Below are 13,501 nucleotides of genomic sequence, written 5' to 3' on the forward strand. Positions count from 1 at the left end.
TGCACTCTCCCCGCCCCCTCCCTCCCTCGCAGGGGCCGAGCGAATGTAGCCCGCGAGAGAAAATGGCGGCGGCGGCGGGGAATCGCGCCTCGTCGTCGGGATTCCCGGGCGCCCGGGCGGCGAGCCCCGAGGCGGGTGGCGGTGGAGGTGCTCTCAAGGCTAGCAGCGCGCCCGCAGCAGCCGCGGGGCTACTTCGGGAGGCGGGCAGCGGGGGCCGCGAGCGGGCTGACTGGCGGCGGCGGCAGCTGCGCAAAGTGCGGAGTGTGGAGCTGGACCAGCTGCCGGAGCCGCCGCTCTTCCTCGCCGCCTCACCGCCGTCCTCCTCCACTTCCCCGTCGCCGGAGCCCTCGGACACAGCGGCGGGCGGGAGCGGTTTCCAGCCTGTGGCCGTGCCGCAACCCCACGGAACCGCGAGCCGTGGCGGCGCCCAACCTCCGGAGCCCGCGGCCGCACCGGACAGCGGCGCTCCGAGCCCCGCGGGGGCCGAGTCCGGGGAGAAGCGGACGACCGCCGCCGAGCCGCCTCCTGCAGCGGCCCCAGCCGGGTGAGCTGCGCGGCCGGGGATGCGGCGGGGACTTGGGGGGCGGGCGAGGGCAATGAATGAACCCCGGACACCGCGCACTGAGTCCCGGCGCTCAGCGCAGCTAAGCTGCGCGCCGCTCGCCGGGATCTGAGCCCTCGGGCACCCCCTTTGACCCCTCCGGCGTCGGGCGGCGCCCCGGACCTGGCCTGCGGGACGAAACGGGGGCCCGGGGCGGGGACGTGCCGGAGAGTTTGTTATTGTTTGTAGACATGTGACAGGCGTGCGAGCCGCGCTGCAGGGACCCGTTGAGATAAGGTGTGGGGCCCCGGGCTGGCTTTGTGGGGCTCCGGAATCGGGACTCTTGGAGGACCCCCGGCGTGGGACCCTGGCGTTGCCCTCGGGGCTGGGCTGGGGGGGCGGGCAGGCGCCTGTTGGCGGCGCCCCCAGACGAGAGTCCCGGGATCTCTGGGGTGAGGCCAGAGCCTGCAAACAAGCGGTGGTCAAAAAAAGGGGCGGGGTGGGTGGGAAGCCCAGCCCGAGGCCGGGTGGGGGGCCCGGGACGGAGGAGAACGCGGTGAGGTCCTCCCGGCCTTGACAGGCAGAGACCCTTAGCAGGTACCCGGGGCCCGGCCCGGACGGAGGCAGAACGACCACAGGGGCTCCTGGTGGAAGGCGCTGTAACGCCTGTCAAAGCGTTGTGGGCGGGCAGACTGCACACTCGGGGACTTGTAATATTTTTGGAGTTGGTTTTTCTCATTGCGTCCCTCAAGGGGCTCCACATGTTCTTGGGAATGCGGACAGCGCCACTGAGACTTGAGTGACTTCTGTTTGGAGTTTGAAATTGGCCTTTGAAGTTTGCATTTGGCGGAGTGGTGTAAGAGCCAGGACCGGATGTGTCAGCCATTCAGTTTCAAAGCAGTGGTGACTGCTCCCCGCAGCCTCTCTGGCGTGGCTGGGGACCGCGGCTCGGGTGCGGTGCTTCCTGCTCGGTGCAGCTGCGCGGGCCGCCCGCCTGACTGAGGGATTCCAGGGGTCACAGTGCGGTTGGCTTCGGCTCACATAGTCCTGTAGTGCCAATGCATTACGGTATGTGTAAGGTAACAGACTAGACGTTCTTGGCCTGACCCTTTCTTTGGCTACTGGAAATCTTTATGTTAAAGGAAATTATTTTAAGTGTGACAGCCGTAATCCATGTTTTTAGAAAATCTGACTAGTGTTTGCACAGCACAGTCTTGATGAGTATTTTGAGTTGCTGGAAATGTTTTTGTGATAGTTACCCATTGCCCTGTAGAGTTTCCTGACCTTTATTCTGAGTATGTTAAAGACTGTCTTAGATTTTTTTCCTTGTGAGACGAATCTGACAGTAGGAATCCTTGGTTTCGGTTATCTAAAGTTCTTTGGCACTTTTTTGAGCTTGATTATTTATTTAAAGCCACAGTTCATTTATTACCAGGAAGTCGCGCCCCCCCCCCAAATTACCCTAAAAATTATGGTCAACACTGTGCCATGGCAATCTTGAAAGGAGATGGCTGTGATAGTTTTCTGTGTGCACTTGTAAATATAACTTAGGTTTACGAGAATTAAGTTCCTCTACATTTTCCTGCTTCCGTGAAGATTGGAGTAAAAACTCAGTAGGACAATTCTTTGAAGGCAGTTGATACTACAAATGAGCTCCAGATAAAAATATTAAACCTTAAATTTGAGAAGTTAATTTTATCTGTTCTGACGAAAGCAACTTTTGAATACAGTAAATAATTTAGTACCAGCATTCTAGTCATTAAAGAGCTATGAATATAGAAGAGCAACCACTGTAAAAAATAATGTGTAGAAGTTGTTTAGTGTTGTCTCCACACAAAATAAGAGGACTAAGATGGAGGCAGGTAGAATTCAGAAACGGTAATTTATGCTTAATTTTTGCATTTCATAACGTAGGTATTTTCCCCCTCTTTGTTTAAGGAGTGGATTATAATTGTGCAATGTGTGAAATAATGGGCTAATCAGCATAATCACTTTTTAAAAATGAATTTCACTAGCCAGAATGCTGTTTGTTCACCCTAAGTCATCCCTGCAAATTTCATTTACACCAAAATGTTGATTCCCTAAACTTTTGAAATATAGTGATTTTTCCTTTCAATTTCCTTCTCAGTGGGATTGAAATTGATTTGCATTTGTTGGTATAAATACTTTGAGTATAAAGAGTTCATTGAACTCTACATTTTACTTTTTTGACAGTTTCATTTGTACTTTCTGGAGGAAAATTTAGCCTTGAGATTTTGAAATATTTTTATGTTTCAGTAGTAGTAAGGGTCTGGAGACCCCTTCTGTCTAAAGACCTATTGTATGTTTTAAAGAGAATCCTATGATTTTTAATTTCAGAATTTCCTTCAGGTTTTTGACCTTTGGATGTAGAAACTGGAAATGTAGAAAATATATTTGTGCAGTATAAATTATGTAAGTTATACTCATATTAAAAATAGAAAAGTTTAAGTCTGACCCTCTCCTTTAGGGTAATAATTGAAACCATGAAAGTTTTGTGCCTGAAAGTGGCACGCACAGGTTTGGGATTTTAACTTACATTACAGAATTAGGAACTTTTTCTTCCTATTTATTGTCTTTGAAGAAAAATTGCAGTGTTATCCTCCATTGAACAGGCTGTTGTGAGTTTGGTAGTTATAATTACTCTATCCTATTTTTGTAACTGAAAAAACCCTAACTATCAATTTGCTGGCCCCATGAAAGAACAAGATATGCTGTACTTGTTAATGTTAGTTTTTGTTAAAACTAAAGCTATTTCATAGACTGCTTTTATATCCTCATATAGCCCTCAGCTTTCACTTCCTTTTAGAAGCTACTGGGTTAAAAATATAATTTAGTGATTTTTTTTTTTTACTAGAGGAGATACAGGAACATTATTACCTAAAAATAAGTTTTAAAAATTAAGTTGACGATTTTACAAAACAGTAGAGGGAGTTACATAAGCTAACATATGTGAATTTGTAAGTTTTGTAGTTATGAATTATCTCCAAACTCTCTATTAAATCAAGTAAGAAAATTAATGCATTCTTCAAAGATTATCCTTATTAAATATAATTCTGAAAGAAAAATATCAGTTATAGTTGTTGCCAACTTTTGTTTTCTTTTCATATCTGATTTTGGCAGGGGTAACTGGTTAACCAACATTCCTTAATGTATGATTTCCAATACTCTTTAATAACTCCATTTTGTTAGATACAAAAACCAGGAAGTAGCCCTGTTCATTGGTACTGTTTCACCTCCTCATAGTGCCTCAAGTCTATGTTGCTTGTCTTAGAAAAATGGTCATTGACTTACTGACTTGAAGATTTCAAAATATAGAAAGAAAGGAGTGTTCTTTGTTTTCATCGAGTGCAAAATAACCAGCTACAGCTTGCCTAGGCTGTCTGCTCATCAGTCCTTGACACTGGCTGTGAACATTCCAGAAGAAGAAATAATGGGGTGGCAAGGCAGTTAATGGTGAATGGATTCCCCTGAGGGAAAATATGAGGCATTCAGAAGTGCTCTGAGTTAGAAAGCACGATTTTGCATTTGTAACCCATTTTCTTGGGTTGAGGGGTCTTTCTCTATAAAGGCAGTAGAAAAACGTGGTATGGAAAAGTAATAGTCTCCAGAGGCTGCTTACGAACTATAGTATATTGCACCTCTAACCTTGGTAATGTTTTGATTATATCAGATACCAAGTATAGTCCTTAGACTTGGTGGTTTTCCCCAATCCTGGCCTCTTTTCATATCCTAAGTCAAAAGTTAGAGCTACTTAAAAATGTGAATGGGCAGAAGATAAATGTAAGCAAATGTTCAGTATTAGGAATAGATCCACATTGTCTCTAACAAATAATTGAAGAACATTTTTAACATGAAAGAAGTAATCAGGAACAGAATTAAAGTAAATGGTTTGTTGCAAAACAGTGAGATTAGTCAGGTGATATGTAAGAGGATTTTAGCTATGGCTAAAACATGTTCATTGAGCATACAGATATGTTTGGATTCATTTTATGTAGTCACCTTTCTTCCCTTCTGCGGGTCAGACAAGTTACAGCCTTCCAAGGCTTTGTAATTTCTGTTTTCAAGAGGTGGAAACTTATAGGTGATGCTAAAGCCCTTTGATCCCATAACTAGAAGACAGCTCCGTCAGTCTGACTCCACAGTTCATTTCTTTCCACCATCTATGCTGCTTTTATTTTTTCAAATTAATAAATTAATTGGTAATTTTTAAGGAGGAGGTTACTCTGCAGGAGTCATAGTAAACATAATAGGTCTCCACTGAGTGCCATTGCCAATGTATTTGTCTCTTTATATGTATATACTGCATAGTATTCTGTAACCTGGCCTTGTATATGTAATATAAGTAGACTGTACTAGATCACCTTATTGTGTTAGGCATGAAAAATAATTGATTCATGTTGAGTTTTTCTTAGATTTCTTGATTTGTGCTGTATTAAATCGGAAGTGGAGGGAAGTGAAGCTGAAATTAAAATCACTCATTTATCCTAATCATCATACATGGAGAGAAACTTCCTGTCTAGCTGGACCTTGCTCCTTTGTTGTTGTTCTTTTTTTATTTCATTCATCCAACATTTAAGAATCTCTACAAGATGATAGTCTTTGTATTAGAGAAAAAGATCATTAATGCGTGGTCTCTGTTTCTCTTGGTGGGTTCTAGTATGCATGTGTTAGCAGTACCATGTTAAGTGCTTTAAGAGAGATGTGAATTCAGAGAGACACCCAGATTAAAAATTAGTGTTCTGAATCTCATCCACAGCATTCCACACTGTATTCATGCAGTGAATATGATGGTACCTCCCTAACTTTCTCAGGGATTAGTTGGCCTTCCAGATTAGTAGTTAAGGGTGGTAGCTTTGTTTTACTTTCTGCAGGGCATTTGGTCTTTTTCCCCTTTCTTAGGACAGGTATATGCTGTAGTTTTTCCATTTCTACAGTAATGGAAAAAGGAAATCTAGATACAGATGAGTTTCAAACTGTTTCTGGCTATACTCTTAAGAGGAATATATACAGAACTGCAAGTTCAGATGTGATTTTTTTTTTCTTGAAAGAGAAGATGGAGGTATGGGGAACAAGAAACTCAATATATGCCAATGGTGCTTTTAAACTTTAGTCTTAATTATTAGTAACAGCAACTCTGCTAGTTAAGAAAACAATATTGGGAAATGTAAATTATGCTCTATGGCATAAGATAATCAAGAAAATATCCTTGTCTTTATATACTCTATGGCATATCACAGTTGGTTTAGGTATGTTTGGTATGGAAGGGAGTTTTATTAGTGACGGAGTCCTTTGGAATACCAGTCTGGTTAGTTTAGTTTAATAGATTGACATGTCATAGAGTGCCAAGAACTGTTAAGTTCTTAATAACCACCAAGCATATATTTCTGAGAGTACAGTCTGTCACCTGGAAATCATTAATGAGGCCATCAGACCTCTTGAAGAATGGAGGAAGTCCCTGGAGCTTCCACAGTGCTGTAGTTAGTTAACTAAGTTTATCACATGAAATATATTGAGTGTATGTGGAGTAAGGAGAGAGTAGACACTGGGTGGAGACTTTACTCTTGACAAATAGACGTGATCATTACTTTTTTGTTGTTGCCTAAATAAGTCCTTTAACTGATATATTATCAAATAACCTTCAAACTGGTCTAACAGCATTCTGAATAGTAAATATCAGTTGTTAACAAATGCGGAACTCTGTCTTATTATTTATACCATTGCCCAGTACCTAGACTAGTGTCTGCTACCCATGAATGTTAGGTGCCCATAAATGTTAGGATGGATTAATTTTCTCAAAGTGGTTATTTTTAAATTAGTGTATCTGAAGATTACAATAATTTACTTTGATGTGATTTTAATCATGGTCTAGCTTAAGGCAAGTTTTGAAGTCAAGAACTGTCTCTTAGGCTTGATATTTAGTAGCAATAGTTGGTGTTTAGCAATCACTGACCATATTGATTGATTTCATATTATGTATAACAAAATAATTAGTTTAATAGCTCAGTGTAGTTGCAAAGTAATTAGAGCCATGCTCAAAGTATCAAATAGTGAGAAAATGAGTTTCTGATATTTCAAGTGGCTAGTTATTTGGACTGATGGGTAATCCTCCTGATTATCTTCTTCACCCTGACAGTTCTTGCTTGGTGGCCCATCATCACTCTCTTGAACATTAATATTAGAAGATCTTCAGGTTGATCCTAGGGCTTCTCTCATTTTGTCTTCTCCATCCCTACCCTCATTAATGCCTTGAGATCAATTATTGACTGTTCACAAATGATTGCCGAAGTTCCTAACCATGACTTCTCCTGAACTCCAGACTTAACATCTAACTGTCTGTGTAACAGAGCCATACTCAGATATCTAAAATCAAATTCAGGACTTTCCCTATACCTTGTTCTACTAATACATTCTCGGCTTATGGAATGGCAGAACCAGAACCTAGGAGTTACCCTTGACAGCTCCTTGTATATAGTCCACCATCAGAGGCTGAGGATTTGACTGTTACCACATCCTTAAGCCAGGCTTCCATGATCCCTTATTTAGACTAATGTAGTAGCTTCCTGACTTGCCCCTGTATCCTGCTTTCTCCCTTCTAATCTGTTCTCCTTATTATATGGCCAGAGTGATTATTTTTATTTTTATTTTTATTTTTATTTTTATTTTTATTTTTATTTTCATTTTTATTTTATTTTATTTAAGTAGGCTCCATGCCCAGTGTGGAACCCAATGCAGAACTTGAACTCAGGACCTTGAGATCAAGACTGGCTGAGATCAACACTCACGCCCTTAACTGACTGAGCCACCCAGGTGCCCACAGAGTGATGACTTTAAAATGTTAATCTGATTATAACAATTTTCCTCTAGAAAAGTAAATAAGATTAAATATAAAAACTCTCAGAAGCTTTCTATTTGGTTAAAAACAGAGAATCCTTAACATGCTCTACCCAGTCCCTGCCCTGTCTGGCCCTGCGCCTCTCCAGGCTGTCTCAGATCACACTTGCCCTTGTTCTTTGCTGGCTTGCCTTCTTTCATTTCCTCAAACTCAGCATTCCACCTCTCGCCATAGGGCTTTGGCATGTACTGCATGCTCCCTCTGCCGGGAACACTCTTCCCCAGTCCCAAGTCAGTACTTCCTTGTTCAAACCTTAGCTCACTGATACTTCCTCAGGGAAGCTTTTCTTCCCTGGTCTCTCAGACTGGCTTGTAGCACAGTGTCTCTCTACTGTCAATGTTGTGATTTTACATTTGTTATCTCATTTGATGAATTGCTGCCTTCTCCAGAAGATTATAAGACCTGTGTGGGCAGTGCCTGTGCCTGGATGGGGACCTGGCACCTAGCAAATGCCTGGCCCAGAGTAGACCCCCAGAGTAAATATTTGTGGAATAAATGAGTAAGGATAATAATGGCAAGTTTAACCTAGTGGATCATCTGTTTGTCGCCTTGGGTCACAGTACCCTTGGACCTAGCTGAGAATAAACAGCAAAAGCCTAGATGATTGTTGTTGCCAAGTTCTCAGTTTGTGATAGATTCATGGGAGGTATATGGACTATTAGACATGCCAAGTGCTTTGACTGAGGTAGGACAGCTTAATGTGGCGTGGGGGAAATAGCTATATAGTAGTCCCTTACCCCCTTTCCCATGGTTTCACTTTCCGAGGTTTCAGTCAGCCAGCCGCAGTCTGATGATCCTCCTTCCATCTTCTGGCACTGTCATCACAAGTTCAGTAGTGCTACCCCTTCCCCTCTCATGCTGTCTCTCTCTCTTTCTCTCAAAAATAAAGAAAAACATTTAAAAAAATTTTAAAAGGGTTGGGGGGGGGGCCTTGGATGGTTCAGTCAGTGGGTTAAGCATCCAAACTTGGCTCAGGTTATGATCTCACGGTTCATGCGTTCAAGTCCCGCGTTGGGCTCTGTGCTGACAGCTCAGAGCCTGGAGCCTGCTTCACATTCTGTGTCTGTGTGTCTGTCTCTGTCTCTCTTTCTCACTCTCTCTTCCTCCCTCCACCCTCCACTCATGCTCCCTCTCTCAAAACTAAATAAAACGTTAAAAATTTTTTTAAAAAAAGTTCATTAGTAGCTTAACACTACGTCTCCAAGTCTACATCATTCACCTCACTTCATCTCATCAGATGGGCATTTTATCATGTTACATCATCACAAGAAGGGTGAGTACAGTACAGTAAGACTTGGAGAGAAAGTGACCACATTCACATAACTTTTATAAAATTATATTGTAATAATTGTTCTATTCTATCAGTTACTGTTACTCTTACAGTGCCTAATTTATAAATTTATCGTAGGTATGTACATATAGGAAAAAACATAATTTATGTAGGGTTCAGTACTATCTCTGGTTTTAGACATCCACTGGGGGTCTTGGAATGTGTTCCTAGTGGATAAGGGGAGACTGCTCTACTGCATGGTAATCTGTTGTAGGTAAGAAGAGCTTACTGTGTGTATGTAATTCTTTTGCACTTACTAGGGTACTGAAAATGTGTGTGTATGCATATTTATGTATATATGAATAAATATACACATAAAGGTGCCACGCATTAATATAATGATTCCTTTTTTTCAAGTTCTCAAAATGTTATGTAAACTTAAGATATCGTTTTAAGGTTCTTGTCCCAATGTATTCATATGAATAGATATACTCATAAAGATGTTATGCATTAATGTAATTTTTCCTTTTTCACAAACTAGTAATGTAATGTAAACTTAAAATACCATTTCCAGGATTCTTGTCCCAATATAATCCTACTTCATGTAAAATTTATTAAACTGTTTTTGATAGTAATTCAACTTGTAGTAAATAGAAGTTCACATTTGCACTAAAGAGATTTGCTAGGCAAATACTGTCTGAGATTTCAGGAACCAAGAGCCCACGTAACAGAAAGAAAACATTTTAAAGTTTACTGATGGTAACTAAACCCAGCAGCCTCCCTTATCTAGAACATGGTTTAGCACTAAGATGTAGGGAAAAAAGGCTCTCAGCCGCCAAAGAGCCTGTAACAAAATCTGTCCTTTGAAGTTCTTTGATTTTACACTTATGAGAGTTCCAAGGGCATTGGCTCAGGATTCACAGACACTTACTTAAGATATTCTTGTTTTCTTGTCCATTTGGTGTCCCTAAAACACAGCAATCAAAAGCAGCCAATTAGAAGGACTAAGAGTATGAGGGACAGGTTCCCTGATGGCAGCAATACTGGCAGAGAGATTTGACAGCCAGAGAGGAGAGAGGGAGGGAGAGGAGGATGTCACAGCATTGCTGTTGGGGGACACCTGGTGTGGGAACATTCTGTTCCACATACCTGGATAGCTTCTCAGATTATGAATTTTTTGAATGACAAAACTTTCCACATTACTTCTTGAGCACCAATTTCCTTATTTGTAGAATGACTATGAAGAAGATTGTTTTTTATAATGTCGAGTGTGGCTCATCATAACAAAGTTGTGGTGTTTCTTTCTATTCAGCCAATGGAAATTAGAATGTTTATAATATATTGAGTAAGATTTTCATTCAAGATAGTTGTAGCAAGTATTTTGATCCTTAAAGTGGTAAGCTTCTAAATTATCTAGAATAGGTAGTTACATAGCCCTGATGATACTAAATAATTGAAGAGTCCGTTAGAATTCCGTAAAATTGTATGCCACTCATTAGAAATGTCGTGTGGATTGTCTCTGTGGGAAAATCTTTTTTGTTCTATTTGTTGGCTTTAATCATATTCTACCCTGCAGTTTCTTTACGATACTTCTTAATCACTACCTCTAGGGATATATCCTGACCTTTCTCCTAGTTAAACTGTGAAGAGTGAAGCAGTAAGCTCTGACTTTTTAACACTGATCAAGTTACTTAATGACTGCAAGGTTTTTGGTTTAATTACTTGGAAAAGTCTGTATGCTTTAAGGTGATAAGTGTTTTGAAACATATTCACATTTCTTTTTTCTCCTTCGAGGTTAATTGGCTGCATCTCTTTATCTTCTGGATTTCTATTAATATTCTTAAATTCTGCTTGGGTAGTAAATAAGATAATTTTAATTGAAACTTAGATTTTATAAAAGATGTGACAGACCAATGTAGATATTAATATTCCTGAAAAAGTTTTAGGTTTTTTAATCTAAATTTATTTTGAATTATGAAAATATGTTTCAATCTTCTGATACAATGACATCTCCGTGCTGTTTTATGAGGTCCTAATAATGTTTTTGGGATTCAGGACTTACAGAATTAAACTTCATTACTAAAATGATTGGACAGCCCTTTTGAAAGCAATAGAACAATTATTTTTTTAATTTGTATCTTTATCATTTAACAAAAAGGACTACATTGGAGACTACAAAATTTTCTTTTTTCTTTTTTTTTTTAGGTTTTTTTTTTAACATTCATTTTTGAGAGGGTGTGAACAGGGCAGGGGCAGAGAGAGAGGGAGACATAGAATCCAAAGCAGGCTCCAGGCTCTGAGCTGTCACCACAGAGCCTGACATGAGGCTTGAACTCACGAGCTGTGAGATCATGACCCGAGCCGAAGTTAGACGCTTAACCGACTGAGGCACCCAGGCGCCCCATAAATTTGCCTTTTTCTTGACAGTATTTTGTTAATTGTGTTGATAAACATGGAGCTATCTTTTTCGTTTTTTTTAATGTTTATTTATTTTTGAGAGAAATCAAGTGTAAGCGGGGAAGGGGCAGAGAGAGAGAGAGGGAGACACAGAATCTGAAGCAGGCTGCGGGGTCTAAGCTGTCAGCACAGAGCCCAATGTAGGGCTCAAACCCACTAACTGAGAGATCATGACCTGAGCCGAAGTCAGTCACTTAACTGACTGAGCCACCCAGGCGTCCCTGAGCTATCTTTTTAATGACTGAATAACATTCTGTTATATGAATGTCTCATTAGCCAGTTTTCTATTTTTTTTCTCAGTTTCCTGTTTTTAGACATTTATATTGTTTGTGTTTGGATTGTTATATTAACCTTTAGTGACTGCCATCGTATATGCATTTTTATGTATTAGAGAATTTATTTCTATAAAAGAAATATTCAGAAGTGGAATTGCTGAGTCAAAGGACATGGATATTTAAAATTTGATTGTATAGCTGAATTGCATCATCAAACATTGTACCAGTTTATATTTATTTCTGTTTATTTGACGGTATGTGAGAGTGCCCGTGGCCCCACATTTTGGCTATCATTGGACATCATCCATCTTTCATTTTTTGCCAGTCTGGATGAAAGATGGTTTCTTATTTTAATTTGCATTTTTTAGCTTTTTAACATCATTGTACAACTTGCCATATTTATTATGGACAAGCTGTCATAATAATTTATTGGACAAGTTGTCATATTTATTTCTTTGGTATATTTTCTTTCATACATGGGTAAGAACTGTTTATTTTTTCCTGTTGGTTTGTGATCACCCTTTGTATGTTAGAATAGCTCTGACATGTATTGCAATTGTTTTCCTCCACTTTTGTGTTGTGTTATGAATTTCAGTTAAGAGTGTTTTTCCACAAAGAAAGTTTAATTGTCTTTTCAGATTTCAGTTTTTTCTTTTCATTATTTTTGCATTTAGGTCTTATAGCATGGCCTTCTAGAGATGCAGTGCTGTGTAGTACTGAAGAGTGCAGATGCATGAATTATAGTCAGAGTGTCACCACTGCCAGGTAGTGTAACTGGGCAGTTACTTACCTTCTTTGCATTTCACTTTTCTTAACTGTAAGATGAAGATACCATTTCATAGTTATAATGAGGACTGAGTGTTTATATAGCTCTTCAGACAGTGAGTGCTTGGTGCACAGTAAACACCATATAAGTAATGGTTCTTACTATTCCCTATTGTAAAGTTATACAAATTCACCAGCATTTTCTAATATTTTTATGTATTAAAAAAAAAACTTTAACTTCTGATCCATCTGAAGTTGTAAGGAATGGTTCAGTGTCTAACTTCATTGTCTCCAAATGACTAACTAGGTGTCCCAGCACTGTTTATTGATTAAAAGTATTCCCTTTATCACATACTAAATTCTCAGATATTTGGAAGTTCCCAGATACATTTCTTTATTCCAGATCTTTTTCTTGCACTAAGGGCCTAAACTCCTAAATAGCCACATTTCAAGATTAAAAGAAAGACATTAATAGAGAGAAAGGATATATCAGGAGATTATTAACTATATCTTTGCTGACTCATTCTTATTGATTTTGGTCCCTGAAATGTCTTGGCTTCATTGACAGAACCCTGCATCCTACTGCCTCTGGGATAGTTTCTCTAGAAGGTGCAGCTCCGGCAGGTGCTGCAGCCCTGTGTCCACACTGAATCCCTGTCACCCTGCCCCCCAGCTTTTCTATCCTCTCCCTCAGTTCTCCTGCTTGTTTTGGGTGCCTGTTGGTAACTCCTGCCATTGTCTCCCTCATTGCTGTGCTCTTATTCTTCTGGCTTTCTTATCCTCAGCATCCAAGCAGGCTCCAGTTGTACTGTTGCCAGTTCCCTGCTAGCCTTGGAATTCACCCTACGGCTGCTAATCCAGGGTCACATTATTGTCACCTCATCCCGATCTTGCAAAGCCTCCTTCCTAACCAGCCTCCTGCTTTTAGACATGTCTTCCTGTCTTTTCCCTACACTGTAGTTAGAGTGAGGCTTCTACAGTGAGGGTATGACCCTGACACTTCTGTCCACGGAACTTTCCTTCATCCTCAGAATAAAGTCCAGACTCCTTAATCTAGCTCAGAAGCCCCTGGTGACCAGGTCTGCTCCCCTCTTAGCTCCCCCTTTCAGGACACCGTCTTTATTTTCAATGTGCTGTTTCCTCCATCTGGAATACTCCTCATCTCCACTATGAAATGGTTTTCAATATGTTTTTACTCCCTTTGCAATAATGAATTACTGGTATTCTACTAAATATAAGTGTGGCTTTTTGCAGAAGTCAATACTGTATTGTGAATTCTG

The 13,501-nt window shown here is 40.6% G+C and overlaps 1 protein-coding gene across 6 annotated transcripts in view; it reads left to right on the top strand.

The window, feature by feature from the left end:
• The first annotated feature begins 30 nt into the window (after window positions 1-30).
• Window positions 31-13,501, top strand: part of MAP3K1 (mitogen-activated protein kinase kinase kinase 1) — a 76,557-nt gene continuing 63,086 nt past the window's right edge. For 3 of the 6 annotated variants that reach the window (XM_003980973.5, XM_045060837.1, XR_006600268.1), the window contains exon 1: window positions 32-544. In XM_003980973.5, coding sequence (XP_003981022.2) covers window positions 63-544 — 482 coding nt within the window. In that variant the 5' untranslated portion in view covers window positions 32-62. Of the gene's footprint in view, window positions 545-1,063; window positions 1,610-11,368; window positions 12,222-13,501 lie in introns of those variants that run through there. The other 3 variants (XR_006600273.1, XM_019834413.3, XM_023256730.2) reach the window with 3 other exon arrangements.

This window comes from Felis catus, chromosome A1, assembly GCF_018350175.1.
Source record: "Felis catus isolate Fca126 chromosome A1, F.catus_Fca126_mat1.0, whole genome shotgun sequence".
Lineage (NCBI taxonomy): Eukaryota > Metazoa > Chordata > Mammalia > Carnivora > Felidae > Felis > Felis catus.